The sequence below is a fragment of the Mixophyes fleayi genome, chromosome 9 (genome assembly GCF_038048845.1).
Source record: "Mixophyes fleayi isolate aMixFle1 chromosome 9, aMixFle1.hap1, whole genome shotgun sequence".
Taxonomy (NCBI): Eukaryota; Metazoa; Chordata; class Amphibia; order Anura; family Limnodynastidae; genus Mixophyes; species Mixophyes fleayi.
Window position 1 is genome coordinate 121,607,231 of NC_134410.1, and position 18,930 is coordinate 121,626,160.

The following is an 18,930-nucleotide window of genomic DNA, read 5'->3' on the forward strand; positions in this document are numbered from 1 at the left end:
CGTTGTGTACAGTATGAACATAAAACTGGCAGGATCTATGTTGCAAAGATGAACATGTTGCACACAGTGGAGGCTGCGTTCATATGTATAAACAGTGGTTCAGCTTTCAAATTGGCTGCTTTCCCTGTGGGAATATGTGTGTCATACAAGGACATATACAGGCCCAAACCTACATAGGGGTCAGTAAATAAGATTTAGTAGATACAGCACTGACTGGCGTCCTGTGGGGTAATACGGTTTGGTTTGGTTGTTATACTATGATGGGTTTATCTGGATTGCTCTCTCCCTCTTCAAATTTTCGTGTGTGTTCTCTTTTGCTGTTGCAACCTGCGTACAGACAACTTAATGATGGTGTCACAGGGGAGAGGAGGGAATGGATGCTTGCAGTGGATAATCCTCACCAGAACTGCACTTTGAAAAACCACAAAGCCAGAACAACGTTCCGGAGAATCGCTGAACCTCCTTCCCAAGATATTTCTGAGGTCACGCTATTGAGTTCAAAACAAAGACGGTCTTCTCTGGGAAAATATATTCTCTTTATTTTAAATGTTATTTATTTGTGTATCTTGTTGCTGATCACAATGCGAAAGAGCAAGGTGTTGGATTGGCTGATGTAACTGCCTGGCTACGTCTCCTGTTACATTCTACAGAGATTACACCAGAAGTGAACAGTCGCAGTTCTTTTCTGCAAAACTGGATACATGAACATTCTACACCTAAGTCACATTGAGAGTCCACCACTACAGCGTTCTCCCTAGCACCTATTTCTCTGGTACTCCACCCGGCAGTGTGTATTAGATCACTGACCACCAGTCCTGGCAGGTGTGGGCAATAACCTACAACATTTTTCAATATTATTACCCTGCCCCCTCCCCCCATCCGGCTACTTCTTAATGTCACCCGGCTGGCAACAGTTTCTGGGGAGAACACTGCACTGATTTGAATAGGGGGTGGTTTCCCTGCTGTAGTCTGCTCCTCATGGATGGTCATGATATGCTTTAATGCTCCGTGGTTATTAAAGACCTGAGGATATATACATGACAATCAGTAGACCCTCTGCGCGCAATAATATATTCCTTGTATATTCAGGTTGTGTTTTTGAGTCCTAAAACTCCAATGTGAATAGACTTGTTTGTACATGAGCAAAATGGTAATTAAAAAAGAAATTATATATTTTTTTCTTCCTTGTACATAAGTAAGACTTTAATTATATAGCAACGTAAGAGTATAGAACAATTCATACTTAAAATACGTGTCTTTCTTCTGTACAGTGGCATACAGAAGAATTCCTGACCTATACAGTTATCAGTGCGTGTCTTTACCCTTGCAAATCTACATAATTATTATGTTGAAGCTAAAATGCGCAAACTCTGACCCCAACAGCAAACATCCTCCTTTCTTCTGGTCCAATATACACTAAATTAACACTGAAAAGTATGTACACTTCTCTGAACATGCTAATATGTGCTAAATGCTTATAATTTACAACCAAAGTATATAGCAAAAGGAGAAGAAATGGGCAATTTGGATTTAAGTCTGGCAGCTCTGTGGACCTATGGATGAATAACAGATAACAAACCTGCATTGTAATGTACTGGGTCGTACTGGTAATGATCGGAACTGTCTAGCAAAATACAAATATGGGATTAGTCAATGTTTTAGCGAAAACATAGTTTGCAACCTGTCATCAAGGATCCAGCACTTGCAGATATATACTAGAGAACACTGGAATACAATTAAAGAGTGTGCTGTAAATAGGAGGAAGTGCACCCTGATTGGAGCCTGCAGTGATCAGAACACAGCTGACCGCTGACAGGCTGGAGAGAACAGCGTCCCGTTGCCTAGGGACGCGACTGTTTCGCATGCTGTCCAGGACCAGGAAGAACGGCCTGTTGCTAGGCAACGGGACACTGGCGGGAAGAGGAGCCGTTCGTCTGGGGGGTGCGGAGGTGCCGCCTGACACCAGATCATTAACCATAAACCTGGCAGGGCATGCTGGGACTTGTAGTTTCACAACACCTGGAAAGCCACAGGTTGGCCAGGCCTGTTCTAAAGCGAAGGCTTCACTAACGACTGTCCAGTCACCTGCGCACACGAGTGTGTGACCAGTGGACGTGTCGCTCACACGTGTTTAGTAATTATAGGTACACAAATGAGTGTACCCATAGCACCAGTATATTTCATCTATTGATGACAACCTAAACAATAGAATTTTTCTCTGTAGCATATTAGAGTTATCTGTATCCTCTGACATAGAGCGGTGATGTGTGCATGGATAAGCAATGAATACTTGCCAAAAAAATCCCACGTTTTTTACACTTTTATATATGTATAGTTTAAGAAACTAAAATAGAATATAAAATAGGAAGCGTAGATAGCATTTGCAAAAAAAGTCAAATTTATTATTTAAAACCCTATATAAAAAAAGATACAAATGCCCCTTTAATAGCCACCTTGAAGCGTGACCTCTGCTCTTGGACACCTCAATACATATCATGGATTGGTAGAGTCGCCTCAATAAAAATGAATATCTTACAAAGACTTCTTTATCTATTCCAAACCTTGCCAGTACGAGTCCTTTAGCTCTTTCTCAAAGATATAAAGTCTAACATCTTACAGATTGTATGGTCTGGCAGACGCCCAAGAGTCTGTTTAAAAGTCTTTTTATCTACATACTGGTGGCTTGGGTCTTGCCTGCCATTATATACTACTTATCATCAGATCTCACTCAAGCTGTGTTAGCTCACGGCACTTCCCCACACAAGATTGTGGGTAGACAGAAGTTGACCTTCTCCAGAAGTTATTTCCCAGTATCTTATCCTGGCTTGATATAAAAGACCTTCCCTCTCTTTATACTCTCCCTCCTACAGTTTGCTTTTCATTTGAAATATGGAAATGTTGTACTTGCACCTTCAAGCTTGTAGACAATCCCCAGCGAATGTTCCCTCTCTGGACTAACCCAGCATTTCCTTCCGGGTATTAAGCCCAAATCCTTTTCCCACTGGACAAAGCATAAAATTATGTTTTTACCTGACATAGTTTCAATGTGTTTTTTTTCCCGACCTTTCCTAAGCTCCGTGATTGTCTCCACCTTCCATCCTCAACCATATATCAATATTTGCAAATACGTCACCTATTCAACAACAAGATTAGACTCGCAGACTCCTGTATCTCATCTAGAGTCTGTCTCCATAGATCGACTTCTAAAGGCCTAATATCCACCTTTTAGACGCTGTTGATGAACAACAATTTTCCTGATAAAGAGTTGCACGAGCTTCGCTGGGAAGAGGATATGGCTGAGGTTCTAGATCCTAAAGGAGGGACAGAAATCTTTCAATCTGTACTCGTATAAAAGAAAATTCTTACGAGATTTTATTTCATTGGGTATTTAGTCCCTTACAGATGAAATCTATTCGACAACTTCTGATTTTTGTTGGCATAATTGTGGTCATCGGGGAGCCCTGTCTTGCATCTGGTGGAATTGCCCAAAAATGATCTCTTTCTGGAGAGAGCTAGCTGATTTTATGCACAAAATAACCAATCTAAAGTTTCCGTTCCATCTCTCTTACTTTTTTCTTCCCCGTCCTCCTCCTGACACCGCTGCTAGATGTTTGATGGCTAGAAAATGGAAATAAACTTGAGAGCCCCACAATCTCGGAGATGATTCAGAGCATGTGGCCAATTTATAATCTAGAGCACACGACTAGCATCTTAAATGATCGCCCTAACCAATTCCTCTCAACATGGAATCGTTGGCAGGAGCATTGTGCCTTTTCACACTACATTTCCCCCCTACCCTAGTCCTTACCTCTCCCCCCACTGGTACAGACTCTGTCTCAGAAAGGTAGTTACTCAATCTAGAGTATATTCACTTAGCTCCACTCTAACCTGATATATGCAAAATATTTGTGGTGTTATTCTAAACTTGCCTGAAATGTATTTAAAGTTTTCTCCTAATATTGTGGGATTTAGTCCCGTTTCATTCTCTGTACCTCCTACTTTTTTGAAAAACCTCAATAAAATATATTTAAAAAAAAAAAAAAAAAAGATACAAATGCAATAAATCAGTGCTCTTAAACAAGACATTTCCTCTTTGGTGAAACCGCCCCTTGCTGCCTCTTGTGTGAACTTTGCAATGTGACAAGATTGTGACTAGCATCTGACTGCACAACCAGCAATGAGTCTGTGAGTGAGAGATCGAAAAGTTTTTGTTCTGGACACATGAATGGAAACAGCTGATGGGTTACCAGCATCAGGAGAATGTTTTGCATTCCGCCCATAGTAGGTAATTATTCTGCTCCCTTTCAGTGGAGACTTTCTGTCTGTGCTTACGAAGTGTCCCATCTTAACTATGCAGACTGTCTCCATTGTATGAGTGGCTAATATATATGGACATTCTATTTCAGAGTATTTATATATACTTCTGTGCCTTGATATTCAGTTTTATAATGCTGTTCGCTTTTATCAGAGCTGAATTTTAGAAATATTGTAACTTTTGCACATGCTCTCTCCGCTTCCTATTTTTTCTATTTTAGTTCCTAGTGTGTGTGTGTGTGTGTGTGTGTGTGTCAGGGAATTTAGACTGTAAGCTCCAATGGGGCAGGGACTGATATGAATGAGTTCTCTGTACAGGGAGTCTTTTAAAGTTTACAACACCCCCCCCCCCCCCCAACATGTAATTTTATCTAGCTCTGATGAGTTAATGAAACAAATACAAATGTATAAGTAAATATTATATAGCTCCTTTTATTCCAGCCAACCCATATTTTCAGATTTATGGTGTTTCAATTTCAAATCTGGATAAGGTGGTGGACAGGTTTTAGTGATCCTGTTACACAGATTGTTTAGTGAGCTACGTTTCTCAGGGCTAAATGTAACTGAATATGCAGATTGATTGGTCAGCATTTAGACCAGTGAAAAGTAATTCGTGCATTTCACCTTTATTCTGTTTTATACTGTCTCATACGATTAGTGTTACTATGAAACACTAATCATATGTTTTCCCAGATTGCGACCTGACATGGCACTTACAAATCTCTTTTTCTTTTCTTTTTCTTTTATAATGCAGGTTTTTTGCTTCTACAAAGAAAAACAAAATAATCCATTTATGGAAATACTCGTGAAGTGGATAATATATCAAACACAGGTACAAGATCTGGATATTTGCCTCATCCTGAGAAAAAAAAAAAAGTATAGTTCTAGTAGTGAAGAAGTGATCTTGTCTTGAGTTTAAGAAGAGTTATTTATCCAAGCATTTCCAGGATGAATGAGCGGTAACAGGTAACCCCCTGGCCAATACTGTTTGCCATGCAGCCGCAGCCATCCCGATGACAGTGGAGATTAAATGCATAGGGGGATGTCCCACAGTTTCTTTTGCACTCGATTGGATGGCAGGAACCACCAGGGGTTTATGGAACCCTTTGTGTTGCGTCGGGCCTCTAGATAGTAGCAGAGTCTCTTCCACATTCCCTAACACATCCTGCTCTGCACAAGATTCCTGGGGTCAAGGCTTTGAAATCTAGGCTAGTGTCACGCTGGTTCTTTGGTCAGCCGTGGTCTAACCTTTAGTCAATCTTTCCTTTTCTAAGCCTCTATTAAACGATGTGATTTATTCCTCTCGCATAATTGCTAATGCACTGTAGACATGTGGACTTCTGTCTGTGGAGTCATTCCTCAATCCTAGAGAGTCAGGTATTGAATGCTCTGTTTTCCTGTGGGAAATTCTTCATGCCTAGAAGATCGTTAGCCAAAAAGTGAAGGGTAAGTAGTAATGCAATAGATATAATTGGTGAGTCAGTTGTAAGTAGTCTGTTGTGTAGGGTTTCAAGCCTCTAAAGGACGTAGCCAGCCAGCGAGTGGTAAGCCGTCCCGTTAGTAACATCTCAAAAGCGGGAAAGGATCTGGTCCCCGAATGATAAGCGATCCAGGGAATAACGCCTCAATCATGTAAAGGATATTATAAACCAGCTTAATCCTGGGAGTAACTCCTCAATCGTGGAGAGATGATAATGAGCCCTTCGAAGATATTTAATCCAAGGAGTATCGCCTCAATGGTGGAAAGGACGTGAAGACCCAGTCAACGTTTAATTATCCAGGGAGTAACAACATGAGCATGGGAAACAACCAGTGAACGTTAAGCGTTTCCGGGAGTAACAGCTCAAGAGTGTCAGTAATATAGTCAGCTACCGAGTGGTTACAACTCAAGTGTGGAAATTATATAATTGGTCAAAGAACGGTAAGCATTGCTCTTATTAAAGATGACCAAGCACGTATAGAATTTGGAGTTTGTGACTACATTTTATAAAGTTCAATGTGTACATAATTATTCAAGTACAAATATAGCAAAGTCCATCAAGTTCAACTGTATTAATGTTTAGATGTTGGGAAGGCGAACCAACGTGTTTCTTTTCAAAATCTCCCTGGAGGGGAGAGAAGTGTGACACACACACACACACACACACACACACACACGTACACACGTACACACGCACACTCGCACGTTGCTAGAGTTACATTTGCAAACATGCCAATAATTAATTATATGTCTGAATTGCTTTCCATAACTTCCATCACTGCTGTTTCCACACCTCTGTCATGTGTACTGTGTAGGAAGCCTCTGTGGTCACATGATGTCAGAGGGGGGGGGGGGGGGTATTTTACAGTTTGCTCCAAAGCTCTGTCTGCTCGCTACATTATGTGCGATGTGACTGGTTGCTATGGTAGTCACATGACTCTGCAGAATTATCAATCATTTGAAAGCAGCCTGAAGAAACAAGCCAAAGGAGAAAGGTTTATTACCAAGCTTTTTCTTCTTGTCTGCCCCAATGATTTATGTTGGGGTAATAAAACAACTTATTTTGTTGTTATTTTTTTTCATGAGATTGCTGCTTAAATTTGTTTTATTTATGCTTTTTTTTTTTTTTGCCATTCCTTTTAAAGAAAGGCATCCAAACCATTTTTAAGTCATTCCGGTGCTTCTGCCATGATTTCAACATACTAAGTGCAATGTAAATATTCTATGTTTGAATTGAAAACGTTGTCTGTCCAGTCTCGGTGGATGGGACTAGAGTTGTTACAGCGGATGTTCGATGTACAAGATGAGATACTGTGAATTAATACCATGTCGCCATGTTATCCGTGTTGGTAGACAGGCCTCATGAAGGCAAGTGTGTAGGTGAAGGATGATTACACCCAGAAACTGAAACCTTCATATATATAAAGGTTAAATGGTTGTACATTTTTAGCATAGGTTTCCATTGCGGCTTTGCTAAAAAAACAAAACAAAATAAATAGGTATTTTGTTCCACTGCTTTGCAGACACCTGTCGGCAAGTCAACAGCTCTTAGACATTGTGCAAAGAATATCTGATTATAGAAAACTGAATATCAGTTATGCTTCTTGTAGTATCATCGGCATAGCCGATGTGTATGCATCCTGCACATAACACTTGTTACCTAGGGGACTAGCAAGCCAATTTACACAAGCTCTGTCCCAAAGTGATGCATGATAGAGACGCACCACCTACAAATTTTTATTTTTATATTCCTATTGACGGTGGACACACTTGGACAATTCCTGGTCTCAGGGGAAAAGTGGTCAGGCTACTACAGTACAGAGCAAGAGTCCTTAGGGTTATGTTTGTTCAGATAGTTATCCAACAACTCAGCACTCCTACTTGAAATATGCAATTCCACATTCCACAAGGTTAACACTGTCATTGCCTTGGTGCTGTAGATACATCAGGTGCGTTTAATCACCACTTCATTAAAAACTTGTTTTGGGTGCTGATTTAATCAATTAATTACCATGAATAAGTCGTATTGTTAAGACTAGTCTTTCTGAAGGTAGTGGTATAAATGATTACACACTATGCCCAAATCCTATAACCTGGAAGTGTGTTCTCTTACACCTCCCGAGCCCAGGCCATTACAGATGCCAGTATACAAGGCTGGCGCTACCGCTTGGTGAACTTAGGCGGTCGTCTAGGGTGCCAGGGTTTAAGGGCTATATCTACCCAATACTGTATGTGTATATATAATATATGTGTGCGTAATATATATATATGTATATGGGGGGGGGGGGGGGGGGGTGATCAATGCGTATGAGGGCTTCATCATCATTTATTTATATAGCGCCACTGATTCCGCAGCACTGTACAGAGAACTCACTCACATCAGTCCCTGCCCCATTGGAGCTTACAGTCTAAATTCCCTAACATACACAGAGAGAGAGAGAGAATAGGGTCAATTTGATAGCAGCCAATTAACCTACCAGTATGTTTTTGGAGTGAGAGGAAACCGGAGCATCTGGAGGAAACCCACGCAAACACGTGAAGAACATACAAACTCCACACAGATAAGGCTATGGTTGGGAATCGAGTTTGTGACCCCAGTGCTGTGAGGCGGAAGTGCTGACCACTGAGCCACTGTGTAGGCCTTACAGAAAAAGCAATGAATTATAGGTGTGAGAGGTAGTGCCTCTCAAATCAGAGACCAGGTTCTGATGTAAAGATTAAATAGAGGCTGGTTATGAGAGGAGGACCATGTGGTTCACACTTTGTGGAAAGTTATAGAGGATTATCTCAGCATATTCATTATATGTTCCATTTGGTATGTGCCACACATGGTTTCAAACTGAAATTAGAGGTGAGGCTTCTACCACAAAGCTGCTATTTGACATGTTGCAAACACACCCGAGTCCTGTATTAAGCTTGTGATTTTCCTTCTTGCAATGTTAATCATTCTGCCTCCTTGATAAATATTTTTTTGTATCCCGTTGGCCTGGATTACTATTATTAGACTGGTGAGTGCTGTGTCTGAGGTCTACAGTGTTCCAAACATTACACTATAAAATGTTCCTATTTGTATAACTTGAATACAATACACCTGTCTGTGCTTGTCTAGGTGTTTACTATGCATTGGACATTTTATTTGAATAGCATCTTCCCCATGGATTTGCATGTTTAGGAGTATGTGTTCCATTGTGTGGTCCAAGTTTCCTACTGCATTCATTATTTGCTTATATACAATCTTACAATACAATACAAGCGATGATGTATCATTATCAGGCCAGATGGTAAAACCAGTTGGAAGATGACCTTGTGTCTATGTGTGAGGTAAATGTCCCACCTCCGGCCCCAACGATGGTAGTAATGAACTGGCCTCTCAAAACATGTGTCAAATGGTTTAATTTTACACAATTTGACCACTTCCATGGTTGGCCAATTTGAACAATGATCCTGGTACTTTGTTTTTTGGTTATGTTGGGCACCCCTTAGGAAGAGGCAAATGATTCACTACAACATGGAACCCGGAAGTCCATTCTACTGAATAGGAGTAGCTTTTTTTAGCGTTTACATGCCTTTCCCAACACATTATATGACTTCGAATGTCCATTATATATAATCTTAAACTGTGAGCAGTTTGGGGAATGATGATGATCATAATTAGCTATTTATATAGCGCCACTAATTCCGCAGCGCTGTACAGAGAACTCGCTCACATCAGTCCCTGCCCCATTGGGGATTACAGTCTAAATTCCCTAACATACACATATACACTAGGGGCCATTTGATAGCAGCCAATTAACCTACCAGTATGTTTTTGGGGTGTGGGAGGAAACCGGAGCACCCGGAGGAAACCCACGCAAACACAGGGAGAACATACAAACTCCCCACAGATAAGGCCATGGTCAGGAATTGAACTCATGACCCCAGTGCTGTGAGGCAGAAGTGCTAACCACTGAGCCACCGCGCTGCGCCCGTATATATGTGTAAATGTCACAAGTTGGGATTCCTATGAATGCATTAAACAAATTTCTTTTTGATGCTAACTCTATATTGATATTAAACTACAGTATACTGGGCACTACTTATTGTGACTCTAACTGGTATTTGTCTCGAGAGAAGATGTGGGGGTGTGATACACTCATCAATGTGACACCAGTTTGGTGGAAAACAACCATCATGATCTTTTACACTTTTGTGCAGAAGTTCCTGGGATTGTCAGCTGCTGTAGGAATGACCTGCTGATCAGTCTAGTGCTAGAATCATCTGTCAGCTGATCATAGACTATATCTGTTCATTATTTATTTTTTTCTGCTGTGAATCCTCCTACTAAGCCAGCCGTACGGTGTTCGACCAGGCGGCTCGCCCCCAAAAGTGGGGCAGCTGGTTCTCTTCCAAGATTTGTCCATATACGCACATAGATGTGTGTAACCAAATCTTTAAAAAGACATTCAGGCCAAGCGTCTGGAGCTCCATCAGCGTGTTCGGACATCGGACACGGACGGATACAGCGATCACCCAACTCCTGTAACTGAGTGGTTTGGCCAGAGATCCTAAGGTGGAGACAGCGGAGGAAACTTGCATTTGCAGCTGTTGCGCTCAAGTTCCTTCTAGCTTCTGAACGTAAGTTAAGGCCAAAGCGTGTTTAACCCATGTGCGGCCCTCCAGCCTTCAAAGGGGCCGCACAATGGAAAGAGGGAGAGCACAGTGCACTCCTCCAATTATGCACTGTGCAAGGGAGGTCACGGGAAGTTGGCTGCCCCCGATATAAGGAACAGCCCGCGGGGGGGGGGGGGGGGCTGCAGGCGAAATGCGCATAGCCCTCCGCTGGTTTAGAAACTTTTAAAGCTCTCTAAAGCGTAGAGGAGTTCTGCGGAAACCAGCTTGCGAGGAGTTAATGACGTGCTTCTATCGCTCTGTTAAAAGTAAGAACAAATGGGGGTCCCATATTCCACGTCAACATCGTCCCCGCTGATTAAGTGGAGAGCCTGGCATAATTATGTGACAGATGGGGAAGGAAATCCATCACGCTCACTTACCTCACCCTCTAATGATAACGACGCTGGTGAATGATCCTTTGTTTGATGGGGTGTAAAGTATTAATCAAGCCGAATGTACACAACGTATAGTCAATTGCTTTGAACTTTGACGCTGTATTTTCTCTCAAAAATATTGTGTATGTGTTCCATCCCCTTTATGTACCCTTTACCCTTTCCCCTTTTTTTTTTTTCTGTACCCCTTTTGACAAACCTTGAAAAAACCAATAAAAATTTTACTCGTTAAAAAAAAAAAAAAAGTAAGAACAAAGTACAAGGTTCTGTCTAAGCTCTTAATGAGCGTTTTTATTAATGCCCTAAAGAGCTTTACTTCTCTGTACACCGTTCGTGGAAAAACTGATCAATCGGCATCTATTTATGCACACTTATATGTTTTTTTATGTCTGTTAATCCCTCATTTCTGTGCATACATGTATTTTAATTGGGCTGGAATATCGTTACAACTGGTATCAAAGCCGACTGTATGTGATACTTGCTTAATATGTACTATTAATAGGGTTTTAAAGATTGTTTGCTTCAAATGTGTTGAAACACTACAAAGGCACAGAAAAAGTGTTGTGATTTTTAGTGTCGTATCCTTTTACAAAACCCATGTAAAATGCATGATTCAAATACCATTAGACTATGACCCTGTATTGATATCCGAGTTTAGATAGACACTGGCAGGAACAGTCTGGGAGAAAACACAGCAAAGAGTTAACCAAAAGCAAAACGAAATGAATGTCATCTTTGACTTTCATTTGGTCCTTGAATGCATCACGTTGCTGTGCAGTAATAACAATCGTTTTATTTTCTCTGTGTATAATATATGACCTTTTTTACTGGTTTTTTTTTTTAGGTGTGAGGGTGTTTTGGGCATCTGGGAGTCACCAGAATCACCTGGCTGTGAGTAAGTAAGATTTTGATTCAACTGTAATTGTGAAGACCAGTGAGTAAGGGTTATAAAGGAATTGTAAATGTTGTTGCCCTGTGCTCTAGTGGTTAACTGTGTTGCAAAGTGTAGCAATATTGTTGCAACAATGTAAAAAATTTTTGCTTCTTGAGTTCAATTTTAGTTAATAGAGAAGTGAGTGAAAGATCAGACTACTATTCAGAGTGAATTGGCAGGTTAGCCGATCTCTCCAGATAAGTTGGGAATCACTTTAATGGGAGCTCACTTTTAAAAATAATAAACATATTATTATATTTTCTTAGTTTTAAATTTGGGGTGAGTGGAGGCATTCCTGTTCCTTTTTAAAATGTCTTATTGTAACGGCATGTCTGGCTCCTCAGTATCTACAGAGGGCTGATGATTTTGTTTATTACCATAGAAACCTAATAGAGGGTTGCGTGACTTCACCAGATAATTACTTCGCTCAGGGCCCATTATGAATGCTGTTGTTTGTTTGTGTGCTAACATCACCTGTGTTGGGCATATCACAATCCTCTTATTCATTCTCCTGGCCTATAGTGACCTGCTAGTTGTCTTAGAGCGCACAGGATTCTGCCTAAATTGTTTATAGCGAAATGCGTCTGTATGATTGTGGTAGGGAATTTAGATTGTAAGCTCAACCGGGGCAAGGACTAATTGGACTGAATAAACCTTCTCTGATTGTACAGTGTTGGGTAATACTTGTATAAACCTTCGATCATTATAATACTGGTATTATCTGTGCATTATACAGCAGGATTTCGTGCATGTCGGGCAGATGTAGCAAAGCTGTGGGAATGCGCCCTTAAAGAACAATTAATCGTAGTGCGCGCTTTTGAGTGCGATTTCATATTATGTTCCAAATGTTGCTTTTAGTATTACCTTAAATGGTACATTTGCAGTAAAATGGGAACTGGGATAGATTACTTTTTTTTTTTTTTTTTTAAACACATTCAAGTGTTTGTTTTAAGAGTCAGTTAACATTCCATTCAAGTGTATTTTTTATTCATTCAGCTAGTTTGGATGATACACTGCAGTCTTATCATTCCTGTAACAAAATGAGTTCACTTCCTTTCATTGTTTTTACCATATTTGATACAATGCCAGGCAGGGGACATACGTGTAGTAACATGTCCGTGTGCGCCTCAGTAGATGTTCCTGTGTAGTTTTATTCCCAGAGCCTGTAATAACTATGAAGCATATCTGCTAAACCAACCTGTAGTTCTCTAATGGTTATGAAACCAGCATGCTTTGCAAGTCTCTGGTTGACAAGATGTGCTGGGGCTCGTAAGTTAATCTTGTTTGTGCTCGGTGGAGCATGCTGGGATCTGTAGTTTCGGAACAGCCTGAAATCCAGTTGTTGCTCTACACAGGCTATTCTGAACACACTTTAACCTGGCTCCTCTGGATGGATTTCTAACGACTAAGACTTCTCTTCTCTTTCATCTCCCTAGTGTGCTTTTCGCATGGCTGCTGCAACAGCATCAATTGCATCCCCGCCTGGTTCGCTAGACTTAAACCAGCCGGGATTCAAGAAAGAAATACTCGGGACCAAGCTAGAAGGGAAATACCTCTGCTCAGACTGCAAGAACATCCTTAGGAGACCGTTCCAGGCACAGTGCGGGCATAGGTACTGCTCATACTGCCTGAGGAAGATCATTAGGTGAGTGACATAGTGTTTTGGGATGTACAATGGATGGCGTCGTGATCCAGCACTCGCCTGAGTCTGCGTGACGTGTGTGTGGCAAAGGGTTCATCAAAAACAACCAAGTGATTAAAACTCCCCGTTGACCTCGCCACTGCCTCTTGCCTTAAAATATTGCCATCATTGGTTTTGTTCCAAGAGCTGACACTCGTGCTCAAGAAGCCTTCAGTTTCTCCCTGCTGTATCTCAACTAATCTCGTACAACTTACTTTAATCACAGTTATCATAAACCAAACGATCTACCCACTTCCAGCTATGTAGCGTTCAAATACCGAGCTGCTTTCTGGCACGTGATTTCGTAAGAACACAGAGACGTGAACCTATTAAGTGTCATAAAATATACCCACAATGCTGAAAATACAAAAAAAAAATGACAAAAAATAAATAACTCTATATCAATGTCATTCAAGCAAACCTGTGTATATGCAGTGGTGAGGGTCTAAGTAATTTCAACCACAATGCACTTTAAGTCAGAGATTTTAATTAGGACATGGGGTAAACCCATTTTATTTGTGGAGTATTCTAAACACAAGATAAAAGATCCCACTTAGACATTCCAAATATTTCCCTTTACTTGAACCACAATAGATGTAGCTTAAGTGAAAGTGCTGGAACTGTGTTGCCCCCTGTTGGTGCATAGGGGGCAGTTAGTGTGTCCGAGAGGCAAATATGTGGGCGGAGTGGGAAGCCGTGTGTTCACAAACCTTGTTTTTTATCTTACCGTTCCCTCTTTGGTTCTCTCTCTTATAGCACTGGACCTAAGAGTTGCTCTGCGTGTCTCCAAGAAGGTATATTCGAGGAAGGCGTCTCTATTTTAGAAAGTACCTCGGTGAGTTACACATTGAATAAGATTAACATGTAAAGCACGAATACATTGGTGTATTGTGTTTTGTAGCGATGCCTTGTTATATATTTCTGGATTCACCATTAGTGGCAATCTAGATGTTGCGCTCTAATGAGATCTGGCGCTCCAACTAGAAACTGTCTTTTTATTTTTATTCTGGATAGTATTTCTTTTAGTGACACGGACTATGACACACCGGGTTGGCTCCCCTTACACGAACATATTGGCTGCCCTTTCACATGCTATTAATATCATGTATGTTATACAGTCACTCCCTGTTTACACCACACATAGCTAAAGCTATAAAAAGTTTTCAACACTGGGCTGCTCCCAGCAGTATAACGTAATACAGTTAGCGATCTGGTCGTATACAGTCTATTTTTATTTTTTAAAATAAATATTTGCAGCAGATCCTTGGTTTGATGTGAGAGTCCTCACTTTTATTTTAATATGTATTTTAATACTTTAATCGTGCCACTCAATGCAGAAGGATGCAGTAGGCGTCAGGCAGAATCTTCAAGCAGTGATGTTTATTTGCTCAAGGGGTCCTTACAAGGACCGTTATAGGTATTAGTGATCATCCAGAAGTACAGATGACGTAATACAGTTAGAATACAAAATACAGGTCTTTTATCCTGTTTCTGACACACCTGTTGGCAGGGGGTAACCCAGTCCCCTTCCTAGCTGGCACCACAATGCCTGAGATATTACATCAGATATTTAGTGACAGGATGTAATATATTCTCTAATCTTTGATTTAAAAAAATTCACATCATTCTGTGATTTACTAAATTACTTGCTGTTTGCATTATTCATGTAGTTCGTCTTTCCTTTTAATAGTACTGGATAAAAGGTGACGACCCCCTAAAAAAGTGTTGGCCACTCACAGATGGAAAAGGCTTAATTAGCATGGGATTTAATTTCTTTAGACAGTTGCAGAAACAAATTTCCTCTATCATGGCATCAGTACATTTCCAATGCAAAGCTGCGTACATTTGCAATGATATACATTGGCGCACTGCGCCGCTAAGTAAAATAAACTTGTATAATACGCTATTTCTAAGTGATCCAGCCTCTATTTGCAAATTAAAAATGAACCTTTGACTGGAGAAGTTGATAACATAGAGTGACTGGTTCAAGGATATTAATGTGTTGCAAAGTAACATTCTTTCTGTGCAAAACATGTCCTTGCTTGTTGCTATGTGTTATCTTATGTTCTCTATGCAAGTATGTGCACCCTGCTCTAACATTCTGCCTTGTTCTGTAACTTTCACCACTACTTTGTTACTCTCATCTTCAGTATTTTAGTAATTTATCATTTCTTTTTTTAAGAACTGTGATTGGTGAATGTGCAAAGCAAGGTGAAGGGAGTGAAAGTGAAAGCAAGAAGGGGGAGGGGAGTGAAAGTGATAGCTAGAAAATAGGGGGGGGGGAATGAGCAAAAGTGAAAAAAATGGGGAAAGTGAAAGCAGGGAGGGGGGAAGCGAAAATGAAAGCAAGAAGGGGGGAGTGAAAGTGAAAGCAAGAAGGGGGGAGTGAAAGTGAAAGCAAGAAGGGGGGAGTGAAAGTGAAAGCAAGAAGGGGGGAGTGAAAGTGAAAGCAAGAAGGGGGGAGTGAAAGTGAAAGCAAGAAGGGGGGAGTGAAAGTGAAAGCAAGAAGGGGGGAGTGAAAGTGAAAGCAAGAAGGGGGGAGTGAAAGTGAAAGCAAGAAGGGGGGAGTGAAAGTGAAAGCAAGAAGGGGGGAGTGAAAGCAAGAAGGGGGGAGTGAAAGTGAAAGCAAGAGAGGGGAGTGAAAGTGAAAGCAAGAAGGGGGGAGTGAAAGTGAAAGCAAGAAGGGGGAGAGTGAAAGTGAAAGCAAGAAGGGGGAGAGTGAAAGTGAAAGCAAGAAGGGGGGAGTGAAAGTGAAAGCAAGAAGGGGGGGAGTGAAAGTGAAAGCAAGAAGGGGGGAGTGAAAGTGAAAGCAAGAAGGGGGGAGTGAAAGTGAAAGCAAGAAGGGGGGAGTGAAAGTGAAAGCAAGAAGGGGGGAGTGAAAGTGAAAGCAAGAAGGGGGGGAGTGAAAGTGAAAGCAAGAAGGGGGGGAGTGAAAGTGAAAGCAAGAAGGGGGGAGTGAAAGTGAAAGCAAGAAGGGGGGAGTGAAAGCAAGAAGGGGGGAGTGAAAGTGAAAGCAAGAAGGGGGAAGTGAAAGTGAAAGCAAGAAGGGGGGAGTGAAAGTGAAAGCAAGAAGGGGGAGAGTGAAAGTGAAAGCAAGAAGGGGGGGAGTGAAAGTGAAAGCAAGAAGGGGGGGAGTGAAAGCAAGAAGGGGGAGAGTGAAAGCAAGAAGGGGGAGAGTGAAAGTAAGAAGGGGAAGTGAAAGTGAAAGCTAGAAGGGGGGAGTGAAAGAAAGGGGAAAAAGTGATAGCAAGGAGGGGGGAGTGAAAGCAGGGAGGGGGGAAGCGAAAATGAAAGCAAGAGGGGGAAGTGAAAGTGAAAGCAAGGGGGGGTGAAAGTGAAAGTAAGAAGGGGAAGTGAAAGTGAAAGCTAGAAGGGGAGGGGCAAGTGAAAGGAAGGGGAAAAGCAAAAGTGAAAGCTAAAAACAGGGAGTGAAAGTGAAAGCATGAAGGGGGGAGTTAAAGTGAAAGCAAGAAGGGGGGGAGTGAAAGAGAAAACTAGAAGGGGAACTGAAAGTGAAAGAAAGAAGACTAAAAGTGAAAGCAAGAACTGGAGGGAGAGATAGATAGCAGTGGGGGTGAGTGAAAGTTAGATCTAGAATGAGGGATGTTAGTGAAAGCAAGATGAATGTTTTCATACTGCAATCTGTTGAAGCACGGGGCTGGGGTGACAGCTAGGATGCTGGGTATAAAGAGGGTTAGTGAAAGTGAAGTGATGTCACTGGTTCCTAGTAAATGGATTGGCTGCATCACTTGTGAATACTGGTTCACCCCACGAGACATGGCTGCTTCCACATGTATGTAGGCAGCAGGTACATTTTATTGTAGAACATGTTGTTTGTGATGATATCTGTTTTCCTCTAAAGAAAGAAACTGCTGCACCTTTTTTTTAATTTGACTTGTCATTTAATAATAAAATCTTAGTGTACAGTTCGCCATTCGTGTGCTCATTCTGCTCGTCCTTTATAGGCATTTCCAGACAATGCAGCGCGCCGAGAGGTGGAGAGTCTGCCCTCTGTCTGCAACAACAGCGGATGCACCTGGGGGGGGACAATCAAGGAGTATGAGGTAAGAACAGAGTTACTGTCATAGACCTTGTCAGGTTCTGCAGCGTGACAACCTTCAGCACTTTTCTTCCCAGAGTATCCAACTGAGCTTACAATCTACCCTAGAAATGTTCGTCTCCCTTCTCTTTTGCCAGTACAACTGGAAAAAGAGCTCTGATATCTCCAAGAATACGAACCATATGCTTTTATTGTCCCTTTGTATTTGTTTACTGTAAATGTTAACGGATGAATGTTTAAAAATACTCTTATTACATGACTTCACCTCTCAACATCTAAACTACAACTGAGAAGGCATTCAAAACCTTCATCCCCATCCTTAGATAGCCCCTGGCTGCCACAAGACTAACAAAAGCAAATAAGTATAATGGAATCTGTGCCCCGACTTACCTGTCCTTAACATGCAGATATCGGTATTAGGACGACTATACCAGCAATGGATAGAGTTCCACCTGAACGTTCGCTATTTGCCAAATTCCGCCTCCCTTCAGGTAATCTACTCCACCTAAGGATTTTAACCTTGCCCTCTCAGTGCTGCCCCCCCTTCTCCCTTTATACCGCTGGCCTCTTGCTCATTTTGCCATCCTATCATCATCATCATCATTTATTTATATAGCGCCACTAATTCCGCAGCGCTGTACTCATTCACATCAGTCCCTGCCCCATTGGAGCTTACAGTCTAAATTCCCTAATATAGATGCACTTACACACATAGACATATACATACATACAGAGAGGTAGAGACTAGGGTCAATTTTTGATAGCAGCAAATTAACCTACCAGTATGTTTTTGGAGTGTAGGAGGAAACCGGAGCACCCGGAGGAAACCCATGCAAACACAGGGAGAACATACAAACTCCACACAGATAAGGCCATGGTCGGGAATCGAACTCATGACCCCAGTGCTGCGAAGCACAAGTGCTAACCACTAGGCCACTGTGCTGCCCATCCTATAAATTATCTGCTCTGCCCAGTGAAGCTTCCAAATTGTGGGCCTTGTCCCGTAGGAAACCCTATGTGATCTTTCGCTGTGTCTCTTAAGGCAACTGTCCGCTTGTATGACTCTCTGCTTCTAAATATCGTAGTTTGCTTTCTGCATCCAAACACTTGGTCATCTCTCCACTAGGTCTTACAATGTTCACATTGCCCCCATGTCGGTGGGTTTTGTGGAGCGTTCTGCAGGGTGTCCCTTGATTTTTTTTTTTTTCTTTTGTTGTGAGTTTTGTTTTGTTGTTTTGTTGCCCCCATTCCTTTCTGGACGATACTGGGGCATCCCCTATCTGCACTGACACAGGGAGATTTTTTCCTATTTATGTATATTCATCCTCATGTATGTATGTATTTTGTTTTATTAATTAAGAAATATCAAGTTTATTCTTTGTCGGTGGGGTTAAGGACATACACACAGGCTAAGGGACC

The 18,930-nt window shown here is 41.5% G+C and overlaps 1 protein-coding gene across 8 annotated transcripts in view; it reads left to right on the forward strand.

Annotated features, from left to right (window-relative positions):
- Nucleotides 1-18,930, forward strand: part of TRAF2 (TNF receptor associated factor 2) — a 54,006-nt gene that overhangs the window by 15,266 nt on the left and 19,810 nt on the right. For 2 of the 8 annotated variants that reach the window (XM_075185393.1, XM_075185391.1), the window contains exons 2-6: nucleotides 5,069-5,146; nucleotides 11,681-11,731; nucleotides 13,207-13,415; nucleotides 14,208-14,286; nucleotides 17,417-17,515. In XM_075185393.1, coding sequence (XP_075041494.1) covers nucleotides 13,219-13,415; nucleotides 14,208-14,286; nucleotides 17,417-17,515 — 375 coding nt within the window. In that variant the 5' untranslated portion in view covers nucleotides 5,069-5,146; nucleotides 11,681-11,731; nucleotides 13,207-13,218. The other 6 variants (XM_075185392.1, XM_075185396.1, XM_075185395.1 and 3 more) reach the window with 6 other exon arrangements.